The sequence below is a fragment of the Stigmatopora nigra genome, chromosome 1 (genome assembly GCF_051989575.1).
Source record: "Stigmatopora nigra isolate UIUO_SnigA chromosome 1, RoL_Snig_1.1, whole genome shotgun sequence".
Taxonomy (NCBI): Eukaryota; Metazoa; Chordata; class Actinopteri; order Syngnathiformes; family Syngnathidae; genus Stigmatopora; species Stigmatopora nigra.
In genome coordinates this window covers 25978039-26000161 of record NC_135508.1, presented here as the reverse complement: position 1 = coordinate 26000161, position 22123 = coordinate 25978039, and the positions used below count along the sequence as shown (strand labels likewise).

At 42.3% G+C, this 22123-nt stretch overlaps 2 protein-coding genes across 6 annotated transcripts in view; one reads left to right on the top strand and one right to left on the bottom strand.

The window, feature by feature from the left end:
• Positions 1 to 8376, top strand: part of abcc4 (ATP binding cassette subfamily C member 4 (PEL blood group)) — a 91401-nt gene extending 83025 nt beyond the window's left edge. For both annotated transcript variants that reach the window (XM_077714170.1, XM_077714164.1), the window contains 6 exons: positions 1396 to 1485; positions 1600 to 1772; positions 4009 to 4114; positions 4190 to 4324; positions 5042 to 5222; positions 8234 to 8376. In XM_077714170.1, the coding sequence (XP_077570296.1) occupies positions 1396 to 1485; positions 1600 to 1772; positions 4009 to 4114; positions 4190 to 4324; positions 5042 to 5170 (633 nt within the window). In that variant the 3' untranslated portion in view covers positions 5171 to 5222; positions 8234 to 8376. The remainder of the gene's footprint in view (positions 1 to 1395; positions 1486 to 1599; positions 1773 to 4008; positions 4115 to 4189; positions 4325 to 5041; positions 5223 to 8233) is intronic.
• Positions 8109 to 22123, bottom strand: part of uba3 (ubiquitin-like modifier activating enzyme 3) — a 31975-nt gene continuing 17960 nt past the window's right edge. For all 4 annotated transcript variants that reach the window (XM_077714192.1, XM_077714189.1, XM_077714191.1 and 1 more), the window contains 13 exons: positions 20690 to 20770; positions 20548 to 20591; positions 20408 to 20472; positions 20183 to 20338; positions 19034 to 19136; positions 18855 to 18965; positions 18723 to 18776; positions 18297 to 18333; positions 18133 to 18214; positions 15327 to 15427; positions 8522 to 8585; positions 8396 to 8450; positions 8109 to 8314 (listed from right to left, as the gene is read on the bottom strand). In XM_077714192.1, the coding sequence (XP_077570318.1) occupies positions 8226 to 8314; positions 8396 to 8450; positions 8522 to 8585; positions 15327 to 15427; positions 18133 to 18214; positions 18297 to 18333; positions 18723 to 18776; positions 18855 to 18965; positions 19034 to 19136; positions 20183 to 20338; positions 20408 to 20472; positions 20548 to 20591; positions 20690 to 20770 (1042 nt within the window). In that variant the 3' untranslated portion in view covers positions 8109 to 8225. The remainder of the gene's footprint in view (positions 8315 to 8395; positions 8451 to 8521; positions 8586 to 15326; positions 15428 to 18132; positions 18215 to 18296; positions 18334 to 18722; positions 18777 to 18854; positions 18966 to 19033; positions 19137 to 20182; positions 20339 to 20407; positions 20473 to 20547; positions 20592 to 20689; positions 20771 to 22123) is intronic.

The following is a 22123-nucleotide window of genomic DNA, read 5'->3' as shown; positions in this document are numbered from 1 at the left end:
CCACCTTTTTTGAGCTGGGGCAGACTTTGAATTTGCACACCCAGAGCTGCCAACTTCTTTGGAATTTCCGGAGTTCACCCGGGCAAGCAACGGAAACTCCGGGACTCTGGATAACCTTCATTAACTCCGGGAATCCCCAAAAATCGTCACTTACATTTTCTTTTAAGCAACTATTTCGTAAAAGTACCAACTTTCCAATTTAAATGCCTCAAATTTTACACCATTGCTACGGCTTCCACATTTGATTCAACCGCACTGTAAACTGGATCAACTTGGTAACACAAGTGCATTGTGAATCATTCGAGTCACAAGTTATGACATGATTCTTGTGCGACTTCGGCGTGGCAATCAATTCAGAATCAATTGCCACTATCACTTTATCATTTTTGTCGTTGAAGCCGTCCATCATTTGCACGTTGCACAGCATGCATGTGTGACTAGTGTGACACGTGGTGGAATTACTGACTGTAGAACGCATACAGAAGGGCCCAAACACAAAGATACATTTTCATTATGCTATACTTTTTCAATGGTTTGCAAAAACCTATATTTTCAATTAATGTGAAAACATAATGTTTTCATACCATATTTATTTAAATTGTCTTACGCTATTTTTTTTACATTTTATATCGATTTTGCGTGAAACGCATGACAAGGGTACTCGTGAAATGGGGTCGACGGAGGTTGGCAGCTCTACACATCACCATCTACAAATCTTTGAATTTAAACTTTGATCGACTATATTAACAATATAAAGTCATTCTCATCAACATTTTATTACCAGGGGTCAAATAAACTCCCAATATTGTTCCAAATTCAAATTTTTCACACTGTCCTAATGCCAACAAAAGTTGATGTCTGCGGACCCTGAACAACTTCCATTTTCAGTGATGCAGAAAATGATAGATTCTGCCTGTACATGATGACAAAATATTCTGTTGGTCCTGAAAAAGCTGTCAAAAGGTGGCTGGCTCTTCTAAAAATAATGGCAATGTGACAAGGTTTTCCAAAAATGAATAAAAATGTAGGCACTGACTGGCGTGAGTACTAGCTGAGGACAAAGCATAAACGATACAAAGATGCACTTCATTTGATCACTACCACAGGAAATCTTTGGCAGTGAATGAGGAAATGGCGTTTGAAGCCTCCTAGTAGCTTTTGATGTAGCAATATGTCAGGCCCAGGACCAGGTTGGGGGGTAGTTGTGCCTGCCACCCAACCACAGGCCCAGCCTCATCACTCAAATGTTTCCAAGTATGATTCATCAGCCAGTGGGGACTATTCCCCGATCGTAACACATGGTGGCTTTTGTTGTCCCACAAGCTGGAAGTACTTTCATATCTAGTGTTATATTTTCATTTATTTATTGCGGGGTCCTCTCCATTTCTTTTTCAGGATCCAGTGCTGTTCACAGGTTCCATGAGGAAGAACCTTGACCCCTTTAACCAGCATTCAGATGAGGAGCTGTGGAATGTGCTACAAGAGGTGCCATGCAAGCAGTTGACTGAAAACATTTAGAAGATTCAATCATAATCAAACCGCAAAAAACCTGGACTCGGACATGTAGTGAATTGCATATTTCCTGTGTATGGCCTGCAGGTCCAGCTAAAGAGTGTGGTGGAAGAGCTTCCTGGGAAATTGGAAACTGTTCTAGCTGAATCTGGCTCCAACTTCAGCGTGGGCCAAAGGCAACTAGTGTGTCTGGCCAGAGCCATCTTGAGGAAAAATCGAATCCTCATTATTGATGAGGCCACCGCCAATGTGGACCCCAAGTAATTAATTGTACCTTAAGAGTGGCGCATCAAGCACAATTTATTCTTAGTGGTTAGTGTGTCTGCCTCACAGCTTTGGGGTCCTAGGTACAAATTCTGGTCAGTCCACTTGTGTGGAGTTTGCATGTTTTCTCCAGGTACTCCAGTTTCCTCCCACAGTCCAAAGACAGGCATGGGAGGCTGATTGGAAACTAAATTGACCCTACGTATGAGTGAGAGAGTGAATGGTTGTCCGTCTCCTCGTGCTCTGTGATTCGCTGGCCATTGGTTCAGGGTGTCCTCAGCCTCTGGCCCGAAGTCAGCTGGGATAGGCTCCAGCACCCCCCGCGACCCTAGTGAGGATAAAATGGTTCAGAAAATGAATGAATGCAAGTGTTCCACTGAGGTGACCTGGGGTGTGACAATATATCATTATGGGGATATTTCGCAATACTTTGTATCCAATAGGCCAGGGGTAGGGAACCTATGGCTCGGGAGCCATTTGTGGCTCTTTTGATGGGTGTATATGGCTCTTCACAAACCTGTGTGGTAAAATATGGGAACCGCAGATGAGAGACCTAAGTCCCGGACGCACCAATGGGAGCGTCACGCCGGCAATGTGGCGCCGAAACTATCTCTAGCGCCTTTTTAAATCATAATTTTTCTTCATTAGACTCTTCTGCATGTATCCTCTCATTGATACTCATTGATTAGCAACAGTGAAATAATGTTCTCAAAAGATTATTATTTTCATTTACAAATATTTCTTTCTAAAATGTATTCACAATAGGACCTCTAATTATGAAATAAATTGGTACCAGCACTTTTTTTGTAAAAAAAAAAAAGTATTTTATGTAAAATTTTAATTTGTTCAACATTTCAAAAAAAAGGAAAACTACCATATAAACCCCTTTAAAAATGATGGTGTCTCAATTTTGTATTAAAGATTTGAGACAAAAAATTATAGAAAATAATATGAAAAAGATTGTACAACTGCAAAAACATGTTGCATTCATGCAGGTGTATGTGTACAGTGTGGCAAATATGTATTTAGTCAACATCCAATTGTGCAAGTTATCCTACTTGAAAAGATTGGAGAGACCTGTAATTGTCAACATCGGTAAACTTCAACCATGAGGGACAGGATGTGGAAAAAACCCAGAAAATCACATTGTTGGATTTCAATACCAAAAGTTCATTTCAATACTTTGTTATGTAACTTTGTTGGCAATAACGGAGGCCAAACATTTTTTTTGGAACTCTTAACAAGCTTTTCACACTGTTGCTGGCATTTTGCCCCATTCTTCCTTGCAGATCTTCTCAAGAGCAGTGATGTTTTGGGGCTGTCGTTGGGCAACACTGACTTTCAACTCCCTCCACAGATTTTCTATGGGGTTGAGATCTGGAGACTGGCTAGGCCACTCCAGAACCTTAAAATGCTTCTTATGAAGCCACTCCTTTGTTGCCCTGGTTGTGTGTTTGGGATCCTTGTCATTCTGAAAGACCCAACCACATGTCTTCTTCAATGTCCTATAATTTGGAAATATTTTTCAGGTTGTTTTTTTTTCCACATTCCGTCTCTCATGGTTGAGGTTTACCCATATTAACAATTACAGAGTCTCTGTATTGCCTCACAATTGGTGGTTCGACTAAATACTTTTGCCGCACTAAGTAAAGCTAACACAAGGCCAGAGAAATAGTACACAAATACCTGCACATAAACACAGATTTAAACAACTTTTGAATTATGAATTTAAAATAATCTAGTCTTAAATAGCCCTCCAAAGTATTAACGGTCTCCCCATATTGTCATTCAAGCTCAGAGAGGACTTGCCAAGGGTATGTTGCTTTTGAGGCTTCCTTCTGCTTTAATATGGCAGCGATGTATTGCCCTCGCAATATCAGTCCTGCGGCAAAAGAGCACGCTTCCTCAGTTCATTCGCACCCGTAATTTAAAATAAGTGTGGGGAGTGTCAAACTGGGTGCAACGCTACCGCAACAATTTACATATAAAATACTTCATTTAAAACTCCATGTAATGAAAAAAGTTATGGAACCAATTGATTTTGAAAATAGAGGTACCACCGTATTACAATATTATAGATGTGAAAAAATTATGGTTGCTAAAGTAGCCAAAACTAGTGTTGGAAATCAAAACACAGCAAATAAGAAAACATCCACAAATATGTTGACACTGCTTCTGCTTTTAAGATCAAATTGAAATATGGTTCAACTGCCTTTATTCACGTGTTTGCAGGACAGATGAACTGATTCAGAGAACTATCCGGGAGAAGTTTGTGGAATGCACCGTGCTCACCATCGCTCATCGCCTTAATACCATCATAGACAGCGATCGCATTCTGGTGTTTATTTTCAATGCATGCATTTTTCTAACATGGATCGGTATTCGCAAATCCCATTAACACACTTGACTCCAGGTTCTAGATGCAGGGAGAATCCATGAATATGACGAACCATACACTCTTCTCCTCGATCCCTCTTCTATCTTCAATAAAATGGTTCAACAGACTGGCAAACAAGAAGCTGCTGCACTGCTTGAGGGAGCTAAAAAGGTACGTCTGTACATGTTGGCATTAATTATTTCCTATTTTATTTTGGAATTGTTGCATCATTAGGTATCATTATGGGTGTGAATGGTCATAGGTTTCTGTGTGCCCTACGGCTGACGGGCGAGTAGTCTAGGATGCAGTCTGCCCATCGCTCCAAGGGGATAGGCTCTTGCACCCCACGCAACCCTTGTGAGGATAAGTGGTATGGAATGAATGAATAGGTGCATCTTGTCCAGAGGGAGAACAAATGTTATTTTACAACGCATTGAAAATGAATGGAAGTTGATGTGGGTGGTATTGCGTTTGTATCTTTTCGACCTTGTACTTAATACGCCACATGTTCTATTTGTCCTGGGGGTTTTATTTGATAAAGACACGGAAAGTACAAATAGAATCCCAGGTCAGTTCTCTGTACATCGTTTATCTGCAAGAAAAAATGACAGACTTTCGTGTTCCGACTCCATTTAAAGGTCCCCTTGAATAACAAAAGAAATGAATATATGATTACTGTGATTAATGTCAATTGGGCGATAGGTTGGTGGGAATATACTTTGCATAACAGTGGACTCATCAAAGGTTTATTCACTGCCACCCTCTCATTTCAATTGGATTGGACTTCTATTAGTGCTTATCTAATTGATATTCACAACAGGACGATTGAACTAGTATCAGTGCAACACTAATCTTTATCATGGATAAACATTAGACAACACTTTTCAGGCTTATGACAGCAGAAGACAACCTAACCAGCGTAACGCCGAGGTAGCTACAACAGATCATCGCTCCTTGAGTAATGGTAATGCAGATGCAGCCAGCAGGGGTGTGGTCATCTGTGAGACAGCTCTGTGAGCAGTGTGCTCCGTTGGAATCAAGCCGAATGTCAAGCGCTGCAATGAGGCATGTATTTATTTTGGATATTTTTTGGGTTTTCACACATTAAAATACTGCCTTGTTTTCAATGTGCAACATTTTACTTTATTTTAATGTGGTGTCTAGTAAGAAAAAAGACTACTTTTGTATTAATTGTGATTTTTTTCCCCACATATTTGAAGTAGACTGTGGAAGCAAACATATATTTTGCCTTACTGGATTTGCCGTGGTCGGTTATCTAAGATATATGACCCATTTGACATGCACACAGAAGAAGGTTGTAAGCCAAATCAATGTGCCAATAACGCTAACCCAAGCTAGTTCATGCTAACTGACTGCTATAGAAAGACAGGTACAATTATTTCATGACAATCACAATTGGTGATCATACCTATATATTTTTTGTATTGGGCATGTTATTCACAGCATTTGTACTTCTTCATTCACTTGTTTACTGTTTTTCTCTGCATCATCCTTTTTTTGTACACAGTGAAAAAAGAGTGTACGTAACCACAAAAACCTGTCGTTACCATTTCCAGATTTCCATTATCAATATCCAAAAAAAGCACAATTGGAAAATCGTATGGCTCTAAGTGTATCAGAAACCTGAGGATTAAGCTTTTTAATGCAGATAATTTATTTTTATACTTTGAAAGCTTTCAATGTTTTCTCTCAGATGCCACAACCAGAAATGACTAGTGGTGAGCAATAGAAGAAACATTGCACTCCTTTTTGATACTGGCAGAGGGGCATGAGTCTACTACTCATTCTTCTGCCAAAGGAAGCTATTCCATTTGGGACACCAAAGGAGAGGGCAGTAATCTCTTGAATATTGCGGTTAATGTGGACCAGATATGTCCGCGATAATCGGAAAACCACCAAGTAGGTTCACCCCTATTAAATAAATAAAGATAACAATTTTTTAGTGCTGACTCCTAGTAGCAAGACTGGCTTCTGGGTATGAGTTTCAGTGGGAATTTCCTTTTTTATAAACTTAAAAAAAATAATCATTTTTTTTTCAGTGCTGATTAAGTGGAAGACAGGGGAGTTGCTTCCACTTGTGAGTTTCAGTGTGGATTTTCACATTTTTTTCTTTTTTTTTTTTTTACTTAAATTTTTTTAATATTTCCCCAGAAAAAAAAATCCATGATAGAGTGAGGCTGTGAAAGTTGAAGCGCGAAATAGCAAGGGATTACTGTAACATAATCTTTTATGTCTACATTGAATTACAATATCTATACATTTTAGTCATGTTATATTCAAAATCTTATTGAAATGTTAAATTATTTGAGGGTAATGCAAATAAAATCATTAAATGTTTGAATATGCTTGTTGTGTAACTATGTTGTGTTAACATGTCTTTAACACAATATGGAAGCAATGATAAATTCACTTCAATTCCTTGTACAACAGCCATACCCTAATTTCAGCTCGAACATGCGTAGCCATGTCTCTTTTGATGGTTGTAGATGGCTCGCTGCTAAACTGTTAGGTAAAATATGAAAACTCCTGGTGAGACCTGAGTGGCAACGGCCCCAATAGGAGGGCCACGTCAGCACTGAGACTTTTACCCTGCCTGTAATGCCGCTTTAATTACCTTTGTTTCCCCCATTACTCTTATGTATCCAAACTCTCACTGACACTCATTGATGAGCAATGTCGTCAAAATAATTCCAAAACTTTGTTCTTTTAAAGTGGTGAAAATACCAAAAAAGCACATTTTTGTGTATTATTACTTTAAACAATTGAACCAATGAATTGTTTATGGCTCTCTGTCAAAATGGGTCCCTGAGCTATAATTTGCCGGCAACATTTATACCCAAAATTGTTATTTTGTGTCAAACAATGTAGAGCGACAGTTGTGCAAACAAAAACAGAATACTTTCACCGTAGGTCAGGGTAAGGATTCGATGAAACCGGGTTGTCAAGCTGTACTTCTAGATCGGCTCGCTGCATCATTCTTTGGTGTCCCCGTGTAAGTCAAATGACAAGCATTATCTAAAAGTAAAATTCATGCAATATATTTGCAGTCCAAAAGAAAATTTAAAATCTATTTACATATTTTATTTATTTTATAAAGGTAAATGATATAGGAAAATACAGCCCCAATACTACATAATTATAGTGAATTATGGCTTACGAGAATTAAAGTTGTAATATGATAATTAAGTCAGAAATTGTAATATTAATCTATTGATGTCAGAACATGCTATGGATCTTTATATCTAGAACTACAAAAAGTAATAGTTGAGTTTAAAGTCTGTTACATGTTAAAAAGATTAAGTTATGTATGCAATGTCTAAATTAGTTAAGTTAGCTGCATTAAAATGAAGAATATTTAGCAGCTAATGAGGCTCCATTGAGAATAGGTTTGACAAATAAATTAATTCCATACCGCACATCCCCGTAAGGATTGCGGGTGTTTCTGTAGCCTATTCCAGCTGACTTTGGGCGAAAGACAGACTATACTGGTCGCCAGTCATGCTTAGCAAATAAGAAATTAAAGCTATAATACCTGACTTTGGCTGGGAGCTACAATAAAGTATTCTAATCAATCCTAATATTGATTGTATTTTTTTATGTAGATGTGAAAAAAGATTAAGGATTTCCTTATTTTGGAAACGTGATTCGAAAATATTGTCTGATCAAAAATGTTGATTTTGACAGAGCTGGTGAAGTGCTCTGTAGGGTAAAGAGCAACAGCTCTTCACTAAATTAGCCTCACAGGATCAATATATTTAATAAAATACGCAATATAACCTTTTTCCTGTAATATTTACATTTTTATCTTATGATTTCTTTGTCATGATATTACAACAGTTCCTTTGTGTCCCCAAAACTTTTATCGTAAATAATAAAATATTACAGTCAAGTATTTTTGGCTGGACAGTTGGGAATATAATAAGCACAAACAAGCTTGTAATTTGACTTTTTATTTTTTTTACCCGTGGGCTTTTGCTTTACCTATTTACACTCATAACCAGGTTGATGCGCTACAGTAACATTGAATAAGTTGAACATAATATCTGCACTTTCAGGCAGTGAAATTGAGCTTGAAGAGGACCGTCTGGGGAGTGGTGACATCTGCCACGGCGATTTCCTGGCCATCCGACAAGCCCAGCTCTGCCGGGCAAACGCATGGAGAAATAAAGGAGTAAATAAATAAACTCTTTGCTGTGAAACAAGGGAGTGTTCGTTGTTTACCTTTTAAGGTTTTGCAGAGATTTGGCCTCGTTCGTTCCTCAATTGATTTAACAGACTGCAAAATGTTCATGATAAGTGTTGCGTTTTTCAACTTTTAAATGAAACAAAAGTTGATGACTCCTTTACCTGTAGGTATAGCGTCTTGTTTTTGCCTTCCAGTGTTGTAGTGATAGCTGGAGATTTCATCTGTCTGGAAAAGTATACAAATTTCATTATTTTTTATTGATTTATTTGCATTATTAGTGAAATTCCCTGCCTTTTTTGTTGTCCTTCCTTTATAAGTGGCTTTGAATTGACAGTGCTAAGCACTGGGAGCAGTGAATAAAAGGCATGTTAATTAGAACTGTCATGATTAATTGACTTAGCATTAAGCAAATGAATTGTGATCTATTTCTAAAGCCCGCTCCCAGCTGAAATAGATTGGACATCAGTGCTATCAATAGTAGTGAAAGAAGAGCCTTCAGAGCTTCATAGCATGGCCTTTTAACATATTGTGAAGTATGAATGTATTTTATGCTTATTATTATGTCTTTTGGTTTATATAGTGTAGTCACCAGGATAGAATTTTGCAGAGCCTAGTGGAAAAGTTCCATCATGACACCTTTTGGTTAAGGGGGTGTCATCTATCACGACACTCCCATTTCTTTGTCTACTTCTTCCCGCCTAAGTTTGTACCTAGGTCACATGACCCTTTGTTAATAAAACCAGCTCAACTGTTGGAGGGAGGTAGGGATTCGAACTGGTCACGCGGGGGGATGGACTCATCTCCAAGTGCTGGCTGCTCCCGACCCGTCCCTCAGCTGAAGTCTTTGAAAATCTCATCAAGCCGACTCTGCGTGTGCTACCTCTGATCCGAAGTTATTGAATGTATATGGTTCTAAACCTGACACGTATTGTGAGTGATTATGAGTGACTACAGCTGGTGACTTCTGAGGCCATTTAAATAGGGCTCATTGGATGAAAACACCCACACACCCTACATTGGGAAAGTCAAATGAGCTCAGAATCGATCTGGATAAGCTAATCCTTGACTTGAACAAGTCAGGGAGGTAACTTGGAGCCATTTCAATGCAGCTGCAGGTCCCAAGAACAACAGTGCAAACAATAGTTTGTCTGTATTAAGTGCATGGCACTGCCACGATCAGGAGGAAAACACTATCACCTGCTGCTGAGAGAAAATACCCAAAAGGCTAGATGGACAAGGAGAAAATGAGAGAATAGCGACGTGAGGTGTATGTCAAGCGACCGGACGGCTTTTTTCACGGCTCGCCGTCACTTTTGTTTGCAAACCCATGTGAGCTCACCTCACACCAGCGGTATAAAACCAAGTCACGAAAATTAACTCAGAGCTTGCCATCATTCCCGGAGGCTTGACTAAAGAACTCAAACCGCTGGACATCGGCATCGATCTCTCGCACTCTCTCTAGCGCTCAATCGCTCTCGCGAGCTCTCTCTCACTCTCTCGATATCTCTCACTCTCTCTCGATTTCTCTCTCATTCTCTCGATATCTCACTCTCGATTTCTCTCTCGATCTCGCGCTCTCTCGACATCTCTCTTACTCTCTCAAGCTCGCTCTCTCGATCTGTCTGTCTCTCTCGATCCTGCTCTCGCACATTCTCGATCAGGCTGGCTCTCGCACTCTCGATCTCTCTCGCACTCTCGATCTGGCTGTCTCGATCTCTCTCACACTCGATCTGGCTGTCTCTCTCGATCTCTCTCGCTCTCTTGATCTCTCTCGATCTCCCTTTCTCTCGATCTCACTCGATATCTCTCTCGGTCTCCCTTTCTCTCGATCTCTCTCTAGTCTCTCTCGATCTCCCTTTCTCTCGATCTCACTCTCGATATCTCTCTCGGTCTCCCTTTCTCTCGATCTCTCTCTCAATCTGGCTGTCTCTCGATCTCTCTCGAACTCTCGATCTGGCTGTCTCTCTTGATCTCTCTCTCTCAATCTCTCTCGCTCTCTTGATCTCTCTCTAGTCTCTCTCTCGATCTCTCTCGCTCTCTTGATCTCTCTCTAGTCTCTCTCTCGCTCTCTTGATCTCTCTCTAGTCTCTCTCTCTCTCGATCTCCCTCTCTCTCGATCTCCCTCTCTCTTGATCTCTCTCTAGTCTCTCTCTCGATATCTCCCTTTCTCTCGATCTCTCTCGATATCTCTCTCTCGATCTCCCTCTCTCTTGATCTCTCTCTAGTCTCTCTCTCGATATCTCCCTTTCTCTCGATCTCTCTCGATCTCTCTCTCGATGTCTCTCTCTCTCGATGTCTCTCTCTCTCAATGTCTCTCTCTCTCAATGTCTCTCTCTCTCAATGTCTCTCTCTCGATCTCTCTCTCTCGATCTCTCTCGATCTCTCTCTCTCTCGAGATCTCTCTCGAGATCTCCCTTTCTCTCGATCTCTCTCTCGATATCTCTCTCTCTCGATCTCTCTTTCTCCCGATCTCTCTCTCCCCCGATCTCACTCTCCCTCTCCCCCTCCCCCCCAATCTCTCTCTCCCTCTCCCCCTCTGGATCTAGCTCCCTCGCTCTATCTCACTCGCTCTCTCGATCTCTCTCTTACTCTCGCTCTCTCGAGATCTCTTGATCTCTCTCTCTTGCCCTTGATCTCTCATGTGGACATATACAGGCATGTATACGCATACAGACACAAGCACGCACACGTGTGTTTGTGCGCGTAGAGATTGAGAGAGAGAGCGGGAGAGATTGAGAGAGAGCGGGAGAGAGAGGCCGGGAGATCGAGCGATCGAGAGAGAGAGCGAGCGGGAGAAAGAGCGAGCGAGCGGGAGAGAGCGAGAGAGATTGAGCAAAAGAGAGCGGGAGAGAGCAAGAGAGACAACGAGAGCGACAGAGCGAGTGAGAGAGCGGAAGAGAGAGAGAGAGCTAGAGCGGAAGAGAGAGAGAGCGGGGGAGAGAGCGGGAGAGAGATAGCGATATAGCGATATGGTGATATAGCGATATGGCAAGATATAGCGATATGGCAAGATATAGCGATGGCGATATAGCGATGGCGATATAGCGATGGCGATATAGCGATATAGCGATGGCGATATAGCGATGGCGATATAGCGATATAGCGATGGCGATATAGCGATATAGCGATGGCGATATAGCGATATAGCGATGGCGATATAGCGATGGCGATATAGCGATATAGCGATGGCGATATAGCGATATAGCGATATAGCGATGGCGATATAGCGATGGCGATATAGCGATATAGCGATGGCCATATAGCGATATAGCGATGGCCATATGGCGATGGCCATATGGCGATGGCCATATGGCGATGGCCATATGGCGATGGCCATATGGCGATGGGGATATGGCGATGGCGATATGGCGATGGCGATATGGCGATGGCGATATGGCGATATGGCGATATGGCGATATGGCGATATGGCGATATGGCGATGGCGATATGGCGATGGCGATATGGCGATGGCGATGGCGATATGGCGATGGCGATATGGCGATGGCGATATGGCGATGGCGATATGGCGATGGCGATATGGCGATGGCGATATGGCGATATGGCGATGGCGATATGGCGATGGCGATATGGCGATGGCGATATGGCGATGGCGATATGGCGATGGCGATATGGCGATGGCGATATGGCGATATGGCGATATGGCGATATGGCGATGGCGATATGGCGATATGGCGATATGGCGATATGGCGATGGCGATATGGCGATATGGCGATGGCGATATGGCGATGGCGATATGGCGATGGCGATATGGCGATGGCGATATGGCGATATGGCGATGGCGATATGGCGATGGCGATATGGCGATGGCGATATGGCGATGGCGATATGGCGATGGCGATATGGCGATGGCGATATGGCGATGGCGATATGGCGATGGCGATATGGCGATGGCGATATGGCGATGGCGATATGGCGATGGCGATATGGCGATGGCGATATGGCGATGGCGATATGGCGATGGCGATATGGCGATGGCGATATGGCGATGGCGATATGGCGATGGCGATATGGCGATGGCGATATGGCGATGGCGATGGCGATATGGCGATGGCGATATGGCGATGGCGATATGGCGATGGCGACATGGCGATGGCGACATGGCGATGGCGATATGGCGATATGGCGATGGCGATATGGCGATGGCGATATGGCGATGGCGATATGGCGATGGCGATATGGCGATGGCGATATGGCGATGGCGATATGGCGATGGCGATATGGCGATGGCGATATGGCGATGGCGATATGGCGATGGCCATATGGCGATGGCCATATGGCGATGGCCATATGGCGATATGGCGATGGCGATATGGCGATGGCGATATGGCGATGGCGATATGGCGATGGCGATATGGCGATGGCGATATGGCGATGGCGATATGGCGATGGCGATATGGCGATGGCGATATGGCGATGGCGATATGGCGATGGCGATATGGCGATGGCGATATGGCGATGGCGATATGGCGATGGCGATATGGCGATGGCGATATGGCGATGGCGATATGGCTATGGCGATGGCGATGGCGATATGGCGATGGCGATATGGCGATGGCGATATGGCGATGGCGATATGGCGATGGCGATATGGCGATATGGCGATATGGCGATATGGCGATGGCGATATGGCGATGGCGATATGGCGATGGCGATATGGCGATATGGCGATATGGCGATGGCGATATGGCGATGGCGATATGGCGATGGCGATATGGCGATGGCGATATGGCGATGGCGATATGGCGATGGCGATATGGCGATGGCGATATGGCGATGGCGATATGGCGATGGCGATATGGCGATGGCGATATGGCGATGGCGATATGGCGATGGCGATATGGCGATGGCGATATGGCGATGGCGATATGGCGATGGCGATATGGCGATATGGCGATGGCGATATGGCGATGGCGATATGGCGATGGCGATATGGCGATGGCGATATGGCGATGGCGATATGGCGATGGCGATATGGCGATGGCGATATGGCGATGGCGATATGGCGATGGCGATATGGCGATGGCGATATGGCGATGGCGATATGGCGATGGCGATATGGCGATGGCGATATGGCGATGGCGATATGGCGATGGCGATATGGCGATATGGCGATGGCGATATGGCGATATGGCGATATGGCGATATGGCGATATGGCGATATGGCGATATGGCGATATGGCGATATGGCGATATGGCGATGGCGATATGGCGATGGCGATATGGCGATGGCGATGGCGATATGGCGATGGCGATATGGCGATGGCGATATGGCGATGGCGATATGGCGATATGGCGATATGGCGATGGCGATATGGCGATGGCGATATGGCGATGGCGATATGGCGATGGCGATATGGCGATGGCGATGGCGATATGGCGATGGCGATATGGCGATGGCGATATGGCGATGGCGATATGGCGATGGCGATATGGCGATGGCGATATGGCGATGGCGATATGGCGATGGCGATATGGCGATATGGCGATGGCGATATGGCGATGGCGATATGGCGATATGGCGATGGCGATATGGCGATGGCGATATGGCGATGGCGATATGGCGATGGCGATATGGCGATGGCGATATGGCGATATGGCGATGGCGATATGGCGATGGCGATATGGCGATGGCGATGGCGATATGGCGATGGCGATATGGCGATGGCGATATGGCGATATGGCGATGGCGATATGGCGATGGCGATGGCGATATGGCGATGGCGATATGGCGATGGCGATATGGCGATGGCGATATGGCGATGGCGATATGGCGATATGGCGATGGCGATATGGCGATGGCGATATGGCGATGGCGATATGGCGATATGGCGATGGCGATATGGCGATGGCGATATGGCGATGGCGATATGGCGATGGCGATATGGCGATGGCGATATGGCGATATGGCGATGGCGATATGGCGATATGGCGATATGGCGATATAGCGATACGGCGATATGGCGACACGGCTATATACCGACACGGCTATATACCGACACGGCGATACGGCGACAGCGGTACGGCGACAGCGGTACGGCGACAGCGGTACGGCGACAGCGGTACGGCGACAGCGGTACGGCGACAGCGGTACGGCGACAGCGGTACGGCGACAGCGGTACGGCGACAGCGGTACGGCGACAGCGGTACGGCGACAGCGGTACGGCGACAGCGGTACGGCGACAGCGGTACGGCGACAGCGGTACGGCGACAGCGGTACGGCGACAGCGGTACGGCGACAGCGGTACGGCGACAGCGGTACGGCGACAGCGGTACGGCGACAGCGGTACGGCGACAGCGGTACGGCGACAGCGGTACGGCGACAGCGGTACGGCGACAGCGGTACGGCGACAGCGGTACGGCGACAGCGGTACGGCGACAGCGGTACGGCGACAGCGGTACGGCGACAGCGGTACGGCGACAGCGGTACGGCGACAGCGGTACGGCGACAGCGGTACGGCGACAGCGGTACGGCGACAGCGGTACGGCGACAGCGGTACGGCGACAGCGGTACGGCGACAGCGGTACGGCGACAGCGGTACGGCGGTAGCGGTACGGCGGTAGCGATACGGCGGTAGCGATACAGCGGTAGCGATACAGCGGTAGCGATATAGCGGTAGCGATATAGCGGTAGCGATATAGCGGTAGCGATATAGCGGTAGCGATATAGCGGTAGCGATATAGCGGTAGCGACATAGCGGTAGCGATATAGCGGTAGCGATATAGCGGTAGCGATATAGCGGTATATACACAAACATACATACACACACAATTTTGCTTTACAGGACCTAAATGTTTGTTATTAGATTAATCCATTAATCGAATTCATTGATTGATAGATTATTGGACTGATCGTTATATCCCCAATCAAAATAATATTTTGTGTTGGCCTAAATATATGAACTGCACCGCCTGGATTAGTAGAAACATTGTTGTGCTCAACTCACAGGGAAGCATTCTCCGTGAGGTACTCCAAAATCTCCTGTAGTTTTGCGGAAGGTGAGAACTGGAGGTCTTGAGGAACCTGGCTGCACGCTGAACAATTGTCCTGACCCACAGATGTGGACGGAACACAAGGCAGAATTATTGGTCGGCAGAGGGTGACAGTCATATGTAAAAGTTTGAGCAACCCTGTAAATTTGAGATTTTCCTTTATAAATCAATGGTTGTTTGGGTCATTGATTGTATTTAAGATATAGGCGACAGTTTAAAATTAAGATATTTTTTTATGCAAAAAGTGCCACAGCTCAAAAAGGGACAGTTCTAGTTAAGGCCCAGATTGACAGGCCAAGAAAAATGTCAGATGAGCAGAGTCGAGGGATGTTGAGAATAATCAAACTCAACCCACAGACCAGCTCCAAAGACCTACAACATGATCTTACTCCAGATGGCTTGACTGTCGATCATTCAACTATTCAGCGCACTTTGCACAAGGAGATGCTGTATGGGAGCGTAATTAAGCCTTTTCTGCGCACATGCCACAAACAGTCGCTTGAGATAAGCTAAAACACTTGGAGCCAGCATCATTTTGGAATAAAAGGTCCCAGACTGATGAAACTTTAGTGATTTGGACATAACAACGGGTAGTATACATGACGGAAGAGGATAGCATTTCAAGACAAACACTGGTTACTCTCAGTAATATTAGGTGTTTGTTCCAACAGGTGGGGCTGTGCGGCCAGTGCAGGTACAATCATCATGATATCTCAATTTTCAGTGCATCTACTTAAGAATGCCTCTAAGTACAACATTTTCAGATTGCGAAAGATCGAAATGAAGCCTCTATATACGAAATCCCTCCAAATATCAATACATTTCCCATATCCATTATTATATTTTGAAATTGTCACAATAGCATTGATTCTCATTTTCCAATCTCGCTACACCGTACTTGGCTTTCATTGGCTGTCTCACAATAATCATTAACTATCTTTCAAGATTATCTCATATCTTTTTGACCTCTCTTCGTCATCATGGAATTCTGACTGTTTTTTTGCTGTTGTTGAGTTTTTCCAAGTGTGGATAAAGTAACGTCTTCTGTTTTTATCATCATGGCTCCAAGAAAATGATCAGTGCGAATGAAAAGTGGTCAGCGATGAGGACATTGACGAGTTAGTCGACGGGCATAAAAACTAACTCAACAGAGGAGCTGAAGGAACTATAGAGTCAATGGATCATTCGGCAATACAGGAGGAACATAACGAGAAGGCGGACGAGGAGGTGTTGGGGTTATTCTGTATTACTATTATTTATAAATGTGTAGTAAATCATTTATTTGTTAAATAATTCTTCCTATTGTTCGAAGAGTGCTCAGGGTCATAAACAGTCATCTAGTCCTCTCACACAAGGACTGCTTATCCAAAGATTGTTTATCAGACATCTCACCCAGTCTTGGGCACTGAGGACTTGATCTGGGTTTGTAGCAAAGAGACGCCAAGGTCTCCGACTAACAACATATACGGATATCTGCCACTTCCAACAACACTCGCATAGTGTGCATACCTCGTGACGCACTTCGGGCTTCTTTATGTAATTGTTATATAATTGTTATGTCAAATGAAGGCGTGCTTGTTTTAATCCAAATGAAATTTGTTTTTAGTTTCCTGTTTTGTTATTGGTAAAATACCTTGATTGTTATTATAGTTACAGATGTTGTTTTTGCTTACACATGTTGAATTATTGAATAACCTTGTAATTGTTTTGATTCATGGCTTTAAAGCAGTATGGGAATTACTGTTCGAGGAGATACTTTGGAGATCAAGATGAAGTCCTGACGCTCTGATCCATCTACCCTCATGATCATTATCAGTGATGCAATCTAGTGAATTAAATGTCAATAATTAAATAAGATGCCTCCAGTGATTGATAATTATATCGGAAGGGTAATTATTAATGAACCTATCAGGAGGAAACAGCGAGCATTCCAACAGCAATAATTTAAGAAATGCTGGAGAAATTTTCTGGACTTTCTGTCTTCGTAGCAAAAAACACATCCAGAAAAGGAGTTCACAAGTAGTACAATCGCCTACATTGACGATATATCTGTTGCATTATGAAATGTATGTGTGTTTGTACGTACATACATGCATGCATGCACGCATGCACGCATGCATGCACGCATGCACGCATGCACACATACATACATACATACATATATACATACATATATATACATATATATATACATACATATACATATATATATATACATACATAGACATACATACATAGACATATATACATAGACATATATACATAGACATATATACATAGATATATATATATATATACATAGACATATATACATAGATATATATATATATATACATATATACATAGATATATATATATACATAGATATATATATATATATATATATATATATATATATATATATATATATATATATATATATATATATATATATATATATATATATATCTATATATATATATACACACACATACATATATATATATATATATATATATATATATATATATATATATATATATATATATATATATATATATATATATATATATACACATATATATATATATATATATATATATATATTCATTTCACTTCTCAGATATCACTGTGTTTGTCTGTTATATATTTTTAAATTGTAAGTGCAGATACAAACAACCAATGATTTATAAAGGAAGATCTTGAAAATTATCAGCGGTCACCAAGCTTTTTCATACGACTGTAAAATCCAGAAAAATTGTGACACTTGGAAAAACAAACCTTTCGCTCAGCTTCAAAACTGTAAGTGTACAGTCCGTCCACATCGTTGAAAATCAGGTAATTATTTAAAGGAATATATGCACTGCAACAAGAAAAGTGGGATGCATAAGTGACAAACTCAAAACATGTTGCTGAATGAGTGAAAAAATGTCTCTTGCACCAACCTTGTAGCAATTTTAAAAACTTCACTTGCACAGGTAGCTTCAAAGAATACAAAATATTTTCATTGTCAATTAATCACAAATTATTTCTACAATTATAAATGAATGTTAGTAAATGAATACAATATCAATTGAAACTAAATTAAGAAAATCAAATTGAATGGATCCACAAAATGTTTGTGGCCCACATAAAACACGAAAGATGGTTTTGTTAATTAATCATAATTTGTGCGTGAAAGGTTTACATAAATAGAAAAAGAATACTGCATTTTCTCTTTTTTAACCAAAAATTAAATAAAATAAATGAAAATACATATTAAAAGGCCCAAGAAAACGGGTTTGTACAAGTGTTAGGTCCATAATATTGCTAAACTAAGCTAAATTGATAACCATTTAATTGTAAGACAATCAATGGTATTTCACAAGTACCAGCGATGACTGCATTTGTAGACGCTACAGCAGGAATGATCCGCTTTACAACACCTGCAAAAAATGGGCCTGGTCAACACCAGAAGCATGCGAGGTCTGTCGATTCAATTGACAATGCAGAATAAGCTTCACCTTGCGTGAGCCTATATGTGACTCCTATGATGTTGAAGTGAGCAGCTCGCTCCAATGCTCTCTCGAACACCCACTGAATATGGTCCGGATTGTCTCCGTCTAAACTTGTTTCTACATGGCAACAACATATCAGTGAGGAAAATTGTCCTTTTTTTTGGTACAACAGCGTGCCTCCGTACCTCCAAACGGCTTTTCTTTGGGCCACAGAAATATTCGAGGATATTCTATGCAATGTTCAGGAAGCCTGGGCATGGTCGCGATGGTACACATGGGGAAATGAACCTAATGATTGGAAAAGAAAAAAAAAAATGTCAAAAAGTACCCAAAAGTACAAAGGGTCCACATTAAAATGGTGATTTTTTCCCCATTTTATTGTACTAATGCTTTATAGGGTAAGTAACTATTTTTGTTCATTTAAAAGGAAAGAACAGCAGCTATTGACCGTGAAATACATGAATTCTGATTTATATTTTAACTCACTGGCAGCACTAAACATCCAATCTACTTTTATGGGAGGGAAGAGGTTCTTTTATTCGCCCCTCTCAGAGAAAATTGGATTTTAGACCTCTTCAGCCATCAATGACCCTGAAAATTGAGATGTCAGTTTTATACTAGTCAGAATCCTGACAGAAACTATCATTATTTTATTTATTAATCTTTTTTTGTCATAGTTTATAAATGAATGAATACAACTATGCAGTGAAATCATTAACATGTTAAAAACTACAGGGAGTGCAGAATTATTCAGCGAATGAGTATTTTGACAACATGCTCTTTATGCACGTTGTCAAGCGTGCAGCTGCCAATGTGCGACTTTCCACCAGTTTTGCCACTTTCCAAGCTGCAACATCACTGTAGTGCCCAAAAGCACAATGTGTGCAACTCTCAGAGACATGGCCAAGGCTGAAAAACGATCATCACTGAACAACACACAAGCTGCTCATTTTGCTGTGAATTGAAACAATATATGCCTTGTAGAAGTCAATGGCAGCCAATCCGTTAATTTCAGGGCATTTCAGATCAATTGGTGGCGATAGATATTGGGTCACATCTTATTGATTTTCGGGCTATTCTGGATCACTTCCTGTTGATTTGGGGGAATTTATGGGTTATTTTCCGTTGACAAACGAATACATTGTGACTCAAAATCAACAAGATGCAACGCACAAGATGCCCCCAAATCAATTAGTGTCCCCCAAAACTGAGGGGAATGGCTGAGTTATAGGTTTTTTGATTAGAAGAGAAAACGAACCGCCACCACAGTAAAATGGGATTGGACGTCTAGTGTCGTCAATGACTGCCAAGGAAAAACTGAGCGCAAATGAAACCTGGGGTGGGTACAGCTCAAGGGTGCAATCGATGCAAGCTGTCATGCCGGGTAATATGACACGAGCGTTTCCTTTAAAGCCTTCTGTGCCCCCATCAATGAGGGGGATGATGGAGCTGGGATCCAGTATTCCGTCTTCATAGCTCAGTAGCGATATCTAGTGTCACCAAAAAGTTATTTAAGTAAATTTGCGTTTTGGAGTTGAAGGGGATCTGATGAGGGTTACCAGCATGCCGTTCAGCCATCGTCTGGCAATGATGGAGTCCAGCCCACACACAATGATGTGGAACTCTGCATCGGGACAAATTTAAGATAACTTAACATCTGTGGATGTCGATAAAGTCAGAATCTGTCAGAAATACGTACGTCTGTAGAAGGACTCTTCAAAATCCTGGATTTTTTTGAAGTGGCTAAAGATGGGACTGATAAGGAGATAAAACTCACATATTCCTTAAGTGGGATGATATAATTGTGGATAGACAGTTTGAATCTGTTCCAGATAGGATACGGGACAACTGTACATCCAGGGACGCGACTGTTAACAAAATCCGCTGCCACTTCGGCTTTTGGTTGTCCAACATCTTTAGATCTGAAAAAATTGTTAGAGGAAAAATACCATATTTTATTGCATATTGACTGCCTCCGCATAGAAGCCGTACACTTAAAATCATTGAATTTTATGATTTCTCTCCCATAAGACGCCCCCCAATTCACAATTTTCACCTCCATATTCATGGTTTTAATAAGGAGTACAAATGTATTGCTTTGAAGGGAAAATCTTGAGAAAAATCACTGCATGTGGTAATTCTGAGATACTGTATGAATCGAAATGATCATCTGCTGATTACACATTCCGGAAGAGTGCTGCCTGCATGTGGACAAATTCAAAAAGAAAGTCACGTGAGCAGTACAACCAGGAATTGCGTCCAAGTCTCTGGATGCAGCATGAGATACACATTACACAGGTATCAAGGCTGATATTTTAATGGTCCGCAAGACCTTCAATCACCCTTAACAACTATTGGGATGTGCTGACATGACAAACAAAACAAACATGTATCAATGCTACTTGCGTCTGACCAGTCAGAGCACTACCGGTAAAAGGTAAGATGGCGGCGCCCTGAACAAGCAATGGCAGGCACGAGTGAGTTTTTTCACGTTTTATGCAAGAATTTAATTAATTCATAGAAGACAAATTCAATTAAGATTCTCTCGCCACATTTGGCCAAACCACACAACGTTCGAGTTGAAATTTTTTATGGTGGACAGAAACTGCTGTTGGATCCTAATAGACAAGTGATATTCACCTTCTCCAAGTGTGTAAACTCAATCTTTTATTCGTCAAACCTGGAAGGAGAGTTGATGTATGAATCATTGTCATTAGCACAAGTCATTTTTGGAAGAATTTCCACCAGCGAGTTTCCAGGTACTCTCCGGAACACCTTTTTTCTGTCGTGACTGGAGTTATAAAACATCCACCCATCCTTATATTATCTATTATTTATAATCCTACAGTACAATCATACAGTACACCTTGACATACGAGGAATTAGAGATACAAGTAAAATTCAGAAGAAAATATCTACCTTAAAATGCTTAACAAATTTTGAGATACGAACATCGGAGACAGCCAGTTGGCCAGGCCACGAGAGGCTACCTATGATTTCACCGCACTGTCTCTCTTGCCGCATTGCCCTCGTGCAAAGACTGGGTGGAGCGTTGCATCTTTTCCGTGTTTTTTTTTGTTGCATTAGTCAGTGCATAATAAAGGGATGCACTATGGATCCAAAGAAAGCCGACACAATGAAGCGTAGTGCGAAGAAAAGGCGTATGATGGCAATCCATAATAAGCACGAAATAAAAATAAAAACATGGTATATGCGTGATTGAGCTGGTTAGCCAATACGTATGGAGAAGCAGGAAGTTCACTGAAAGCCGCGTT